The 13268-nt window shown below is 41.0% G+C and overlaps 1 protein-coding gene across 12 annotated transcripts in view; it reads right to left on the minus strand.

The window, feature by feature from the left end:
* LOC140464516 (protein FAM184B-like) overlaps positions 1-13268 on the minus strand; it is a 199330-nt gene that overhangs the window by 60745 nt on the left and 125317 nt on the right. For 9 of the 12 annotated variants that reach the window (XR_011955004.1, XR_011954997.1, XM_072560568.1 and 6 more), the window contains 4 exons: positions 9889-10043; positions 5471-5677; positions 4513-4623; positions 4288-4428 (listed from right to left, as the gene is read on the minus strand). Coding sequence is in view for 10 of the 12 variants with exons in the window: in XM_072560568.1 (XP_072416669.1) it covers positions 4288-4428; positions 4513-4623; positions 5471-5677; positions 9889-10043 (614 nt within the window). In the remaining 2 variants the exon portion in view is untranslated. The remainder of the gene's footprint in view (positions 1-4287; positions 4429-4512; positions 4624-5470; positions 5678-9888; positions 10044-13268) is intronic. The other 3 variants (XM_072560480.1, XM_072559903.1, XM_072559815.1) reach the window with 2 other exon arrangements.

A 13268-nucleotide genomic window follows, 5' to 3' on the forward strand; every position in this document is an offset into this window, starting at 1 on the left:
CTGGGATTTACATATTAATGAATTGAAACCTGTAATCTATTCTAAAAAGTGAAAGACTTAGCAGCAATCTAGGTTTATTCAATATATCATTTCAGTTGCGAGACACTGTAATCTTTTGCTATAAATTCTGTGTCTTATGATCCTGCTCCACAGCTACCTGATGAAGGAGCAGCACTCTGAAAGCTAGTGCTTCCAACTAAACTGTTGGACTTTAACCTGGTGTTGTGAGATTTTTAACTCATTCAAAAATTAGTATTTGTACATTCTAGACACCACTACAAGGAGCTGTGTATGGTATAGGTAATGCTCCCAGGTCTTCACCAGGAACCATTTCTGACCTGTTGGAATTGGATGAGTGACACGTGTTTACCAGGTTTCAAAAGGTTTAGAACATAGAACTTTAAAAAGTACAGCACAGCACAGGCCCTTCAACCCACAAATGTTGTGCCGAGGATTAATCCTAATCTAGAAGAAAATAACCCAACCTATACTCCCCTCAATTCATTGCTGTCCATGTGCATGGACAGCAGTCACTTAAATGTCCCCAATGACTCTGCTTTCACCATCACCGTTGGCAACACATTCCATGCGTTCACAACTCTGTGTAAAGAACCTACCTCTGATGTCTCCTCTATACCTTCCTTCTAACACCTTAAAACTACGACCCCTCGTACCAGTCAATCCTGCCCTGGGGAAAAGTCTCTGGCTATCAACTCTATCCAAGCCTCTCATGACCTTGTATACCTCAATCAGGTCACCTCTCTTCCTCTTTCTCTCCAGAGAGAAAAGTCTGAGCTCAGCCAACCCCTCCTCATAAGACAAGCCCTCCAGTCCAGGCAGCATCCTGGTAAACCTCCTCTGCACACTCTCCAAAGCCTCTGTATGTTTCCTATAGTAGGGCGACCAGAACTGGACACAATATTTTAAGTATGGTCTCACCAGGAAATTGTAGAGCTGCAGCAAAACCTCGTGGCTCTTAAACTCGATCCACCTGTTAACTTCTTAACAACTTTATCCACTTGGGTGACAACTTTAAGGGACTGATGTTCTTGAACACAAAGATCCTTCTGTTCCTCCACACTGCCAAGAATCCTATCTTTGACCTTATGTTTAGCATTCAAGTTCAACCTTCCAAAACGCATCACTTCACACTTATCCAGGTTGAACGCCATCTGCCATTTCTCAGCCCATCTCTGCGTACTGTCAATGTTGCGCTGCAGCATGCAATCACCCTCAATGGCGCCTCCAACCTTTATGTATCGGCAAACTTACTAATCCACCCCTCAACCTCCTCATCCAAGTTATTTATAAAAACTACAAAGAGCAGAGGCCCAAGAACAGAACCCTGCAGGACACCACTCATCACTGACCTGCAGGCAGAATATTTTCCATCTACAACCACACTCCACCTTCTATCAGCTAACCAATTCTAAATCCAGAGAGCCAAATCTCCCTGTATCCCATACTTTCTGACTTTATGAATGAGTCTACTATGGGAAACTTTATCAAATGCCTTGAAGTCCAGGTACACCACATTCACTGCTCAACCTTCGTCGACCTGTCTTGTCACCTCCTCAAAGAACTCAATAAGATTTGCCCCTCGCAAAGCCATGCTGACTGCCTTTAATCATGCTATGCTCTTCCAAACAGTCATAAATCCTATCCTTCAGAATTCTTTCAAAAACCTTGCTGATCACAGACATAATACTGACTGGTCTGTAATTGCCAGGGATTTCCCTATTCCCCGTGAAAAGAGGAACAACACTCGCCTCCCTCCAATCCTCTGGTATGACTCCTGTGGAGGGTGAGGTAGCAAAGATCTTCACCAGTGGATTAGCAACCTCGAATAAACCTGGTCTGGCCCTGGGGATTTATCAATCTTAATGTTTGCCAAAATCTCCTGTACATCAACTTCATCAATCTTGATTTGTTCAAACCTGTTTCCCAGCTCCTCAAAGTTCTCATTCACAACAAGGTCCTTTTCCTTAGTGAAAACCAAAGTTAAAAACTCAGTTAGGGCTGCCCCTATCTACTCAGATGCCATGCACAAGTTCCCTGTGTTATCCCTGATCGGCCCTACCTTTTCCCTGATCATTCTCTTATTCCTCATTTATGAATAAGATGCCTTTGGGTTCTCCCTAATCTTTCCTGCCAAATCTTTTTAGTGCTCCTCCTGGCTCTCAGTCCATTTTTGAGATCCTTCTTAGCAAGCCTGTAATCCTCTAAGCTGTGCTAGACCCTTGGTTCCTCCACCTTACATAAGCTGCCGCCTTCTTTTTGATGAGAAGCTTCTCTGTTCAAGTCATCCAAGGCTCCTTAATCTTACCCCTACTTGCCTGTCTCAGAGGAACAACACTTGCTCCTTAAACAGTCTCCACATGTCTATTGTGCCCTTTCTGTGGAACAATTGCTCCCAATCTATACTTCTCAACTCCTGTCTGATAGTGTCATAATTTCCTGTTCCCCAACTAAATATTTTTCCATGGTAAGTGCTTATTTCCCTCTCCAAGGCTATGGTAAATGGGAGGCAGTTGTGGTCACTGTCACCAAAGTGTTCTCCCACCGCGAGATCTGACACTTGTCCTGGTTCATTGCCGAGCACCAAATCTCCCCTCATCGGCCTGTCCACATACTGAGTAAGGAAACCCTCCTGATCACACCTGACAAAAACGGCTCCATCCAAACCATCTGCACTAAGGAGGTTCCAGTCAATATTGGGAAAGTTGGAGTCACCCATAACAACAGCTCTGCTACATCTGCACTTTTCCAAAATCTGCCGGCCTATGAGTTCTTCAGTTTACTAGGCTGACTCTGGGGATAGTGGGACTGATGTACGAGGAGAGATTGTCTATGTTAGGATCGTTTTCGCTTGAGTTCAGACAAATGATGGGGGATCTCAAAGAGACTTCGAAAATTCGGACAGGACTAGACAGGTTAGATGCAGGGAGGATGTTCCCAAAGGTGGGTGTGTCCAGAACCAGGGGTCGAAGTATGACGATTCGGGGTAGACCATTTAGGGCGGAGATGAGGAGACATTTCTTTACCCAAAGAGTGGTCAGCCTGTGGAATTCATTACCCCAGGAAGTAGTTGATTCTAAAATATTGAAGGTATTCAAGAGCCAGTTAGAAATAGCGCTTGGGGGGAATGGGATCAAAAGTTAAGGAGAAAGCAGGATTAAGCTATTGAGTTGGACAATCAGCCATGATTGTGATAAATGGCGGAGGAGGCTTGAAGGGCTGAATGGCCTCTTGCAGCTCCTATCTTCTATGTTTTTATGTTTCTCTGTCTGGGGCTTGGAGAAGGGGCTGGATTCAAGGGTGACTATCAGGAAGCCAAGTTGCTTCCCAAATCTGGGTCCTATGATCAGGCCCTGTGCACCTTTGAAAGGAGGGCTCTTTTGACAGGCCACTTGCAAACTCTACAGGGTTGGAGGTATTCTCTGAACATCACTATCATGGTTGTCTGAGGGATAATGACCTCAAGTAACAAATGGGTGGTGTCCCTGCACTGTCCAATTCCTACCACTGAGCCCTGGGGATTAATATTCCTGCTGCTGGAAGGAAAATACCATACAACCCTCTGTAATTATGTGGTTCTCCCCAGCCCACTCTGACAGACTCCTAGACATTAAGTCCTGTTTTTGTTTCCCCCCCCCCGCCCCCACAGATGCTTGACCTACTTAGTGTTTTGTCATTCTGTTTATATTTCAGATTTTCATTATCAGAAATATTCAATCCGTACTTGAAGACTGCTCCCAGTCCAACTAATTAAGTTTACCTTTTCTGTTTTCCATTTACTTTTTCTGTAAATCTGCTGGCGGCTTGTAATTTGATATGGAAATTAGGGTGTATGTCTGTCTTTATTCCAAATTCTAGTTTTAAGATCAGCCTAATAAGGATCTTTATTTTCAAAAGGCATGATGTGGGCATGCTGGTGTTGGACTGGGGTGGACAAAGTCAGATGTCACACAACACCAAGTTATGGTCCAACTAGGTTGATCTGAAATCACATGCTTTCGCAGGGCTGCTCCTTCATCAGGGGACATCTCTTCAAATAAACCTTTGGACTATATATAACCTAGAGTCATGTGACTTATGACTTTTTTCCCCCAAAAGGCAGGTTTTGTTCAAATGAATTAATGTAAATATTAGCTGGCTTACAAAATAACATTTCATATTTGTCATGGAGCCCCAATCATTTAACTGTTTCTCCCTCCACATTCCAATAAACAACCAATTTTACCTAAATTACCATATCTCCGGATCACTTTCTCTTGCATTTCCCACCTGCAGTTCTGATATCTGGTTAAGTGCCTGTTCTTGATCCTGCAGTAACCTCTCATGGCTCTCTTTCATGTTTGTTGAATAGGAGTCAGCTTGTTCTGTGTCGTTTTTGTTTTGCTTCATTAAGCTGTCCATCCTGGAAATCTAAAAAGCCAATCAAATTCCGAGTGAGCACTTAATGGGAGTTAGTCCTCAGCTACAATAATACAGAGCTGCATCAGCGCTGACCTGCTGCAGAGACTCCTGAAGTTTATTATAAAGCTCCTCCTTTTCATTTTCTAACTGCTTTCTTTCATTTTTGACTTTGACGTTAATTGCATCTAATTGATTCTGTAGTTCCTGCAATAGAGATGTTAATTATTACTGAAAGACCTTACACCATAATTTCACAGAATAAAATTTCTGAAAGTGCTGCTTAAAAGTAATGTTTCATTGTAATAACTGAAGCTGATGCATTACCCACAGCTATGTTAACGCTCCCTAAATATGTTGCTGTATTAAGCTCCCAGGCAGAGATGCTTTCTTCAATAAGTATTGCGTCCATTGTTGCTGGAATTCACATAGCCTCATATCAATATTTACCAGAAAATGAGTTGACGTACAGTGACCTAGTTTTTTTTTTAAGAAAGTGGTCACACCCAATGGAATTCATGATTTTGATGCCCAGTGCTTCTTGCCTGATTCACTCTAATGGTTTAGTTTTGTCAGTTTTTCAAAAGGCTGCGAGATGAAGTAGCACAAAATAGCAAATTGTCAGAAAATGTTTAAGGAAGGAAAAACTAATACAGGCTCACCTACCCTGTTACAAAACAGATAATTCTAAGTTTCAACCATCATTTCACATTGCAACATTTTCATTTTCCACATTATACAAGCCTAGGAACAGAGGAATGCGTGGGGCTGAGAAAGATCACTGTAGTCCATCTGCCCAGTGGTGGTCTCCAAGCAGTTTGTCATTCACTGCTAATTTATAGGCATCCTTACCTTGTGGAAATAATTGGAGTTCATTTAGGATTTGTCCAGACACTCTTTCCCAACAGTGTGGAGGAGAATGGAAATTCAAACTAGGCCCCATGGTGTTTTAAACCTTGGCACCTTTCATATAAATATTGTATGCTATACTATCAAAGTGCTACTAAGGCACATTCAAGACAAATACCAACAGCCGATAACTCAGAGCATGCACCTTTTGCAGTTGCTTTCTTTCTAGTTCCATTGAGGTCTGGACTGCCTTGATTTCAGTGGTGTGTTTCTTTACCAGCTCTTCCAATCCTTTCATCAGCTGCTCCTTGAGGCGAAGCTTCTCCTCTTCAGCCACTCGCTTCAGTTTCTTCAGCTCCTCCTCATGCCTCTTGTGGTGCTCTTCTTTCTCACGAGAGAGAATTTCAATAACCTACAAAGCAAAGAAAAAAAAAACGTCCTTTTGTTTCAATGGCATAAATAATGCTTCAAGATGGAGAAACATATTCAAATAAAATACCAATGAAACCTTCTTAAATAAACAACAGCATTTTGCATCCATGGAGTGCATTTAACTTAGTAAAACATCCAAAGAATTTACACATCAACGAAACTTAAAAATTGACATGATGCCAAATAATAGTGAGATATTAAAACATGTTACAACATCAGCCACAACCTCAATTTTCAATAAAAATGTTAAAAAGATTTTTTGTTTTTAAAAATTACTGGAGAACTAGACAGAAGAGCCAAAGAATTGAATGCAGGGTGTAGTGAGTGTAATGTGGTCAGCTGGGTGGACCTCATTGCATACGGGTTCCCTGACTGGACCAGATTAACAGTCTTAATCAGGCAGGCCTGGCTGATAGAGAAAGAGAGGCATGCAAGAGACTTTGGCACTCTCTGAAAGCGGTCTCGAAAGAGGCAGTGTGAAAGCCAAGGACTGTTCAGAAGAGATGACTTGGAGACAGGATACCGGCCTCTGTGGAGTCATTTTATTTGTTGTCCATACTGAACTAAAGTTGAGGAAGTATGGACGATTTGCTTTCTTGAACTACATTTCCATGTGAAGTGTCCCCGACTGTGCGGTTATTGAAATTAACTCTCAGATTTTGACACTGACAGTGATGGCAGTGTGATATAATTCCAAATCAAAATGGTTGAGAATTGGAGGGGAACTTGCAGGCAGTGGCATTTCCCAGTATCTACTGTTCTTGCCCTTCTAGGTGGTAAAGATTGACATTGAACAAAGGCAGCAGAATGCCTGCACAATTTGCTTGTGTTCACTTCTGTTGTTTGTAACTAAAAGCTCCTGCTTGGAATTGTCCAATTGCTTGCCTGTTCAAGGTGTTGCCTGAGTGGAAAATACAAAGGTCTGGGTCTCGAGTCTAGTCTACAGAGTAGCAGTGTCTTGGACAGGATGGTTAGATGGGATTTGGCTGAGGACAGGTAAACTGAGTGGCCTGGTGGTTAAACCACGATAAAGGGTGACAGAATGAGGTTGTACGTGTGAAGAATTGTCAGTGTACCATGACAGCATGGCTTTGTGGCTGCTGTGCCACGACAGAGGTGATGGGTGATGTTGCATTGCTGAGTGGCATTTAAAGATGGCATGGCTGCCCTTTCTTTCAGCAGGTATCTAGTAAGTGGCGAATTCTTTTGGGAATGGCATTTGATAGAATGGGGCTGGAATTAGGTGGGAAGGGCCCTACGGGGCAGGGCGAGTTGTTATTGAAGCAAGTTTGGTAAGAAGCAGTGAGAAAGCTCATTAGGCCTCGCAGAGAGAAATCCTTTATGTAACTCAAAACTGACAGCCAAAGCTAAAGTAAGATTCAGCGCATTGTGGATTCCTTTGCCTCGACTGTCTTCCCAATTACATTACTTTGCTTTGAATTAAATTCCATTTGCTATATTTCTGCTCAACTTTTATGACTAACTCGTTGATACCTTTGTGTAGCTTCCAGCTTTTCTCCTCATTCTAAAGAGCACAAGCAATAAGTGTACAGACTTCTTAAACATGCCCCTACATTTAGATCTAAATCATTGATGCTTTCCATATAAAGCAATGGATGTAGTATTGAACCCAATCATCCAGTCACATCCATTATTATCTTTCTTCCGCTGAACAAATTTTGGATTCTGCTTTTTTGACCTGTCAAGCAGTACTTTCAGAAAAAAAATTACTAAAATCCATTTGCACTACTTCAAAGGCCTATTTCCATTAATTGCTAGATACTCATAAAATCTAACTAAAAAAAACCAAAAGAACTGTGAATGCTTTAAATCAGAAACAAAAACAGAAATTGCTGGAAAAGCTCAGCAAATCTGGCAGCATCTGTGGAGAGAAATCACAGTTAACGTTTTGTGTTGAGTGATCCTTGTGTGACTAAGTTCTGAGTAAGGGTCACTGGATCTGAAACATTAACTCTGATTTTTCTCCATAAATGCTGCCAGACCTGCTGATCTTTTCTAGTAATTTCTGTTTTTGTCATCACAAAAGACACTACTTTAAAAAAAATCCTTGATATTGAAGGCGGAGGTGAACATAAAGTACCACCATTAACTCCTCCTTTGGTTTGTGATCTGGGTCTTGACACTATCTGCCTTCTTGGTCCTTCTCTGCCTCTGTCAAAAAGTATAAAATAAGCCTATTTTTCAATATCTTTCATACCAAACAAATCATATCAAACTCGAAGTGTAAACGGTTTCTCTCTCCACAGATGCTGCCAGAACTGCCGAGTTTCTCCAACATTCTCGGTTTTTGTTTCAGATTTGCAGCATCTGCAGTATTTTACCTTTCCTTACAGGGTAAGTGTGTTTGGCTAACTGACAATTAGAATTATGTAGCACAACAGTAGACCCTTCGGTCCAACTAGTCCATGCCAACCGTGTTCCCAAACTAAACTTGTGCCACCTGCCTGTGTTTGGTCCATATTTCTCCAAGTCTTTCCCATTTTTGTACTAATCCAAATGTCTTTTATCTGTTGTAACTTCACATGCATCCACTACTTCCTCTGGCAGTTCATCCCACACACTAACCTTTCCCCCACTCTAGCAAAAAGACCTTTGCTATTCACCTTATCTATGCCCCTCATGATTTTATAAACCTCTATAAAGGTCACCCCTCAACCTCCTTCACTGGAGACAAAGGCAAAGTGTACAAAATGGTCACGCCTTCAAGGCAGAAATGACATGAGGAAACCTGTGAAGATAATCTGAGGAAAGGCAAGGAACTGAAAGACTACAAATAAGGACCATGAGGGAAACACTATTGGAAAAAAAGCAGAAATTTAAAGCATCCTTCAACTTTATCAGGACTAGAGAGAGCCTGTGCAACAAGAAGTTCACTCACTGAAAGGATTGGAGGGGAGAAGTTGTTTGAAGAAATATTGAACTGATATTTTTCAACCAGGTTCATGAAGAAAGAGAGAGAACATTTCCAGAATCAGGGGTACAGGTGAATATACACTAAAAATATAAATGATTACACAACATTAGGGTGATTGTTGAATCTGAAGTCAGACTACTCTAGCAACTTTTACCTGCTGAAGGAATTTGTTCAAATAATTGTGAATCCTTTTTGTTGTCCCCACAGTACACAGACCCAGATTAAAGCACACAGGTTTGAAAAATAGAAAATGTGATATCCATCTTCAAAAGGAATGACGCGTCAAATTATTGATCTGTAACTCCTCTACAATTCAGCAATTTGTGTTGACATTATACATGACAGACCGACCTATCTTGGGGCATTAGGTTCTTGAAAGAGCATAATATCAATCGAATATATTAGCTTTCATTGATGCATCATTTGATAGGGGAAAGATGGAGGATGTTAAGTGCCTATATTTCATAGATTCTGTATTTTCTTTGGGGAATTAACTTTAAAAAAACACTATCAAGTTACATTTGTAGCAGATAGCTTTTGTGCTGTTCTTGCTTTTCTCTTCGATTTCTGTTTATGATGTAAAGAGACTGCTTGCCATGTCTTCAAACACTGCCTTTTTTTTTGATTTTGTGATATACTTTGAATGGATTTCCCAAAGGCAATATCCTTTCATTTACTTGTTGGATGAGATAAACAGGGAGAGTTAGAGCAACAAGGCTGCAGTATTGGCAAATGATATCTTTTAAAGAGTTTTGGTTTTTTGGGACATGCACAACATTGACAAGGCCAGCATTTGTTGCTCTTTGCAGGCCAATTCAGAGGGAAATTAAGAGCCAAATATACTCCTGTGGATCTGGAGTCAAATATCAGCCTAACCAGGACTCAATTTCCTTCCCTGTCAATGATAGTTTCAAGATATGGTTCTCATTCCTGTGACCAGCTTTCAGTTCCAGATTTTATTAGTTAAATTTAAAATTCAAATCAGCTGATATGGTATGGAATGACCCCGTGTAATCCAGCTTAAAATGAGACCCCCATCTTCTACCAAGCCTCACACCGCTTTTCTGAAGTGCTAGTTTGGACACTCTCCTTATTTAATTAAATAACTTGAAATCGTCACCAGCCATTGAATGCTTCATCACCACAAGAGATACATTCTTAAAAAGCTGCAACGTTTAGAGATTCAAAACAGCTAGATGACATCAGGGTTAAATTATGTACAAATACGTTACACAGAAAAATGATCAGAGTCATACCTGTGTCAACTGTTGACTGTGTTCAGCCTCAGTGTTCTGTTGTTGCTGGAGTTGGCCCTCGGTTAACTTGTGCTTTAGCTCTGACAGATGGGTCTTTAGGCCATCCACCTCTGCCTGAGCATTGTGTTCAGATAGGGACAGCGCCTTGTTCTCGTCTGGAGACGAAAATGACAGATAACAAAAGAATTGGAGGAGGGAGAAAGTTAGTGGTTTAAATGAACAGTTCAAATGTTACATTTGATTCCCCTATAATAATGTCTTACAGGTGTGCACTGCTTTATCATGTACTTATTTAGAAGGCTATGACTTTAAGGACATGACCCAAAAATCTGGTCATCTATTTAAAATATCAATTTAAATTTATATTGCCCTGCATTAGTATTCTTATAAATACACAATATCATAATATCAACATCAGTACCATGAAAGTAGACCTAATCCTATTTAGCAGCATATTTATTCCAGTTAGTAACAGCACAAGATTTTCACTCGGTTCTATTTATTTATTAGATTTATTTGTTGAATGTTATTGTCACAGGAATACAGGAGTACAGTGAAAAGCGTACAAGGCACCATTCTCCGGTGCCATCCTGAAATGCAGGATTAAAAAAAGAACAGAAGCAGAAATAAAAAGAAACAGCCAAAAGAAAGAGGAATATTCAGATCACTCTCCCATTTCCGCTATGAATCCTTGCCACCAGAATAAAAAGCCCCAAAATCCATCCCTCAGTTTACCCAAAGTCTCCACACGCCGCTGCAGTTAGAACACAGCGGCCTTCGCTGTCAGGCATCCTGAGCCCAGTTATATCCCAGAGCCATGCTGCTGGCATTGGATTCGTGTTGTCATTCTTCGGTGCCATGTTGCCGCCACCATGAGTTTGTGCTGGGCCGATCTCGGCAACACAGCCATCACCAAAACTGCTGGGTCCTGAACTGGGCTCAAATGCGACATTGGGCCTAGAATGTTGAAGCAGCCAATGCCTCATTCTGGCTTACATTGCTGCCGCTGCCACCTCCTAGGACCGCCTTTTCAGCAAAGGAACCCACCACTGCCAAAGAAACTGCTCCTGCCGCTGTCACACTCCGGGGCAGTGTGCCGGTTAGCAGTTTGTGGCAAATCCTTTCTAATAGCTTATGATCTGGTTCAATGGCGAATTTTTTACCAAATAAGCATGGTGAAATTACAAAATGCTAAATACAAGAGCAAACATGCTCTATACTGGAATAGTTGACATATAGCTGAAAGGAGCCATGTGTGTGTTGCTGGGAAAGTACAGCAGGTCAGGCAGCATCCGAGGAGCAGGAGAATCGACGTGTCGGACATATGCCCTTCATCAGGAATGGCTTGATAATATCCTGATCAAGGGCTTTTGCCTGAAACATCGATTCTCCCGCTTGTTGGATGCTGCCTGACCTGCTGTGCTTTTCCAGCACCACTCTAATGTTGAACTCTGATCTCCAGCATCTGCAGTCCTCACTTTCTCCTGTACAGCTGAAAGGGCTTTGTTCAAAACCTTCTCAGTTTGTCACCTGAAATAAGATTAATGACCTCAGATTAAAAGCACCTTGAGATAGCAGTGACCAAAAAAATTTGCATCAGGTCATTGAGAGAGAGAAGACTGGGTCTAAACTTAAATAGGGATGACTATGTCAGTATGATAGCGGAGCCACTGAAGAGAACTTGGATCCCAGGCTAAAAGATCATCAATAGAGCAGAAGCAAAAATTTTAAAATGTATTTCAGAATAAGTATCTTCCTATATAATGAAATTTTCTAAGGTGAGGATCAATAATTTGTGGTTAACTAAAGTAGCTCAGGAAGCCATCAAACTTATGGGAAAAGCACATATTTGCATCAAGATGAAAGGCAGGCTCAGGTGATTAGTCAAAATATAAAGAATGACAGGGAATGACTAAAAGGTTAAACAGGATGAAGTAATTGGAATAGGAGAGAAAGCTAGCTATGAATGTAAAAATGGATTACAACAGCTTGTAAGTATTTAAAAAGGAAAAGGTTAAGTAAACTGAGTGTTGGCTCTTTACAGGTGTGAGAATGTGGAGTTAATAGGGATAATGGCCGAAATGCACAAATAGTTTGCTGCTGAAATCACTATAGAGGATATAAAAACATTCCAGCAATAGCAATAAATCAAGAGGTGGAACGGTGAGAAGAACTTGGTGAGATTATAATCAACTAGGAGGCCGTATGAAGCAAACAGATGGAGCTGCGGAAAACAAGAATAAATCAGTCTTTTTCTGATTGGCAGGATGAGACAACTGGGACCCCCATTGGGGTCTGTGCTGGTGTTCAACTTTTATTTTGTAAGTTCCACCAACAGTTTAGTTGGGAGGAGTGGAGGCATGGTAGTTACATTTGTTGATGATACTAAGATAGGCAGGGAGGTATATTGTGAAGATGACATAAGGTTGCAGACAGATGGAGGTAGCTTAAGTGAATGAAATCTGGCAGATAGAGTTTATTGTGGAAAAAGTGTGAAATTGTTCAGTCTAGCAGAAAGAACAAAAAGCAGATGATTATCTAAAAGGAGAAAACTCCGTTCTGAAGAAGTCATATCAGGCAAACATTAACTCTGTTTCTTTTTCCATAGACGCTGCCAGACCTGCTGGTTTCTCCAGCATTTTCTGATTTTATTTTGGATTTCCAGAATATGCAGTATTTGCTTTAAATGAAGGCAGCTAATGGAATGCTATCCTTCAATTCATGAGGAATTGAACACAAAAGGATGTTATGTTTCAGTTTCAGAGCAGTGATGATAGCACGTGTCGAGCAACGTGCGCAGTTTTGGTCTCTCCACTTCAGGAGGAGATCTACTACATTGACGTATAAAATCAGCAGGTTGCCTTACAGGGAAAGGTTCGACAAGCTGTGCTCTTTTGCAATGGAGTTTAGAAAAGTGCATGGTTTTAAAATTATTCATCACCATTATAGGTGAGAGTGGAGGATAAATTGTTTCTTTGCCAGTTTTAGGACATTGCAGCCCAGGTTGTTGAATATTTTTAAAGCAGGTAGAGTTTTGCTAAGTCAATGGAAATCAAACATTATTGGGAATAGATGGGAATGTGGAATTCAAAACACAAACAGTTCAGCCATGATCATATTGAATGGCAGGGCAGGGTCAACAAGTGGAACAGCTTACTTGTTCTCTTTATTTATACACCTGTCCATATAGAAATATGGGGTTTTCTATTCTTCTTACCAAAGTCACCAACCTTCCACTTTCCTACATATTAAATGTTTGAGCACTCTCCTAATCTACTTGCATACTTTGTTATCGCCTTACAACTTACTTTCCGACCTTTCTGGATTTAATTAGCATGTTTGGCTCCAATTCCTGTTCCTTCATCCAAATCAAACATAGA

The sequence above is a fragment of the Chiloscyllium punctatum genome, chromosome 1 (genome assembly GCF_047496795.1).
Source record: "Chiloscyllium punctatum isolate Juve2018m chromosome 1, sChiPun1.3, whole genome shotgun sequence".
NCBI lineage: Eukaryota > Metazoa > Chordata > Chondrichthyes > Orectolobiformes > Hemiscylliidae > Chiloscyllium > Chiloscyllium punctatum.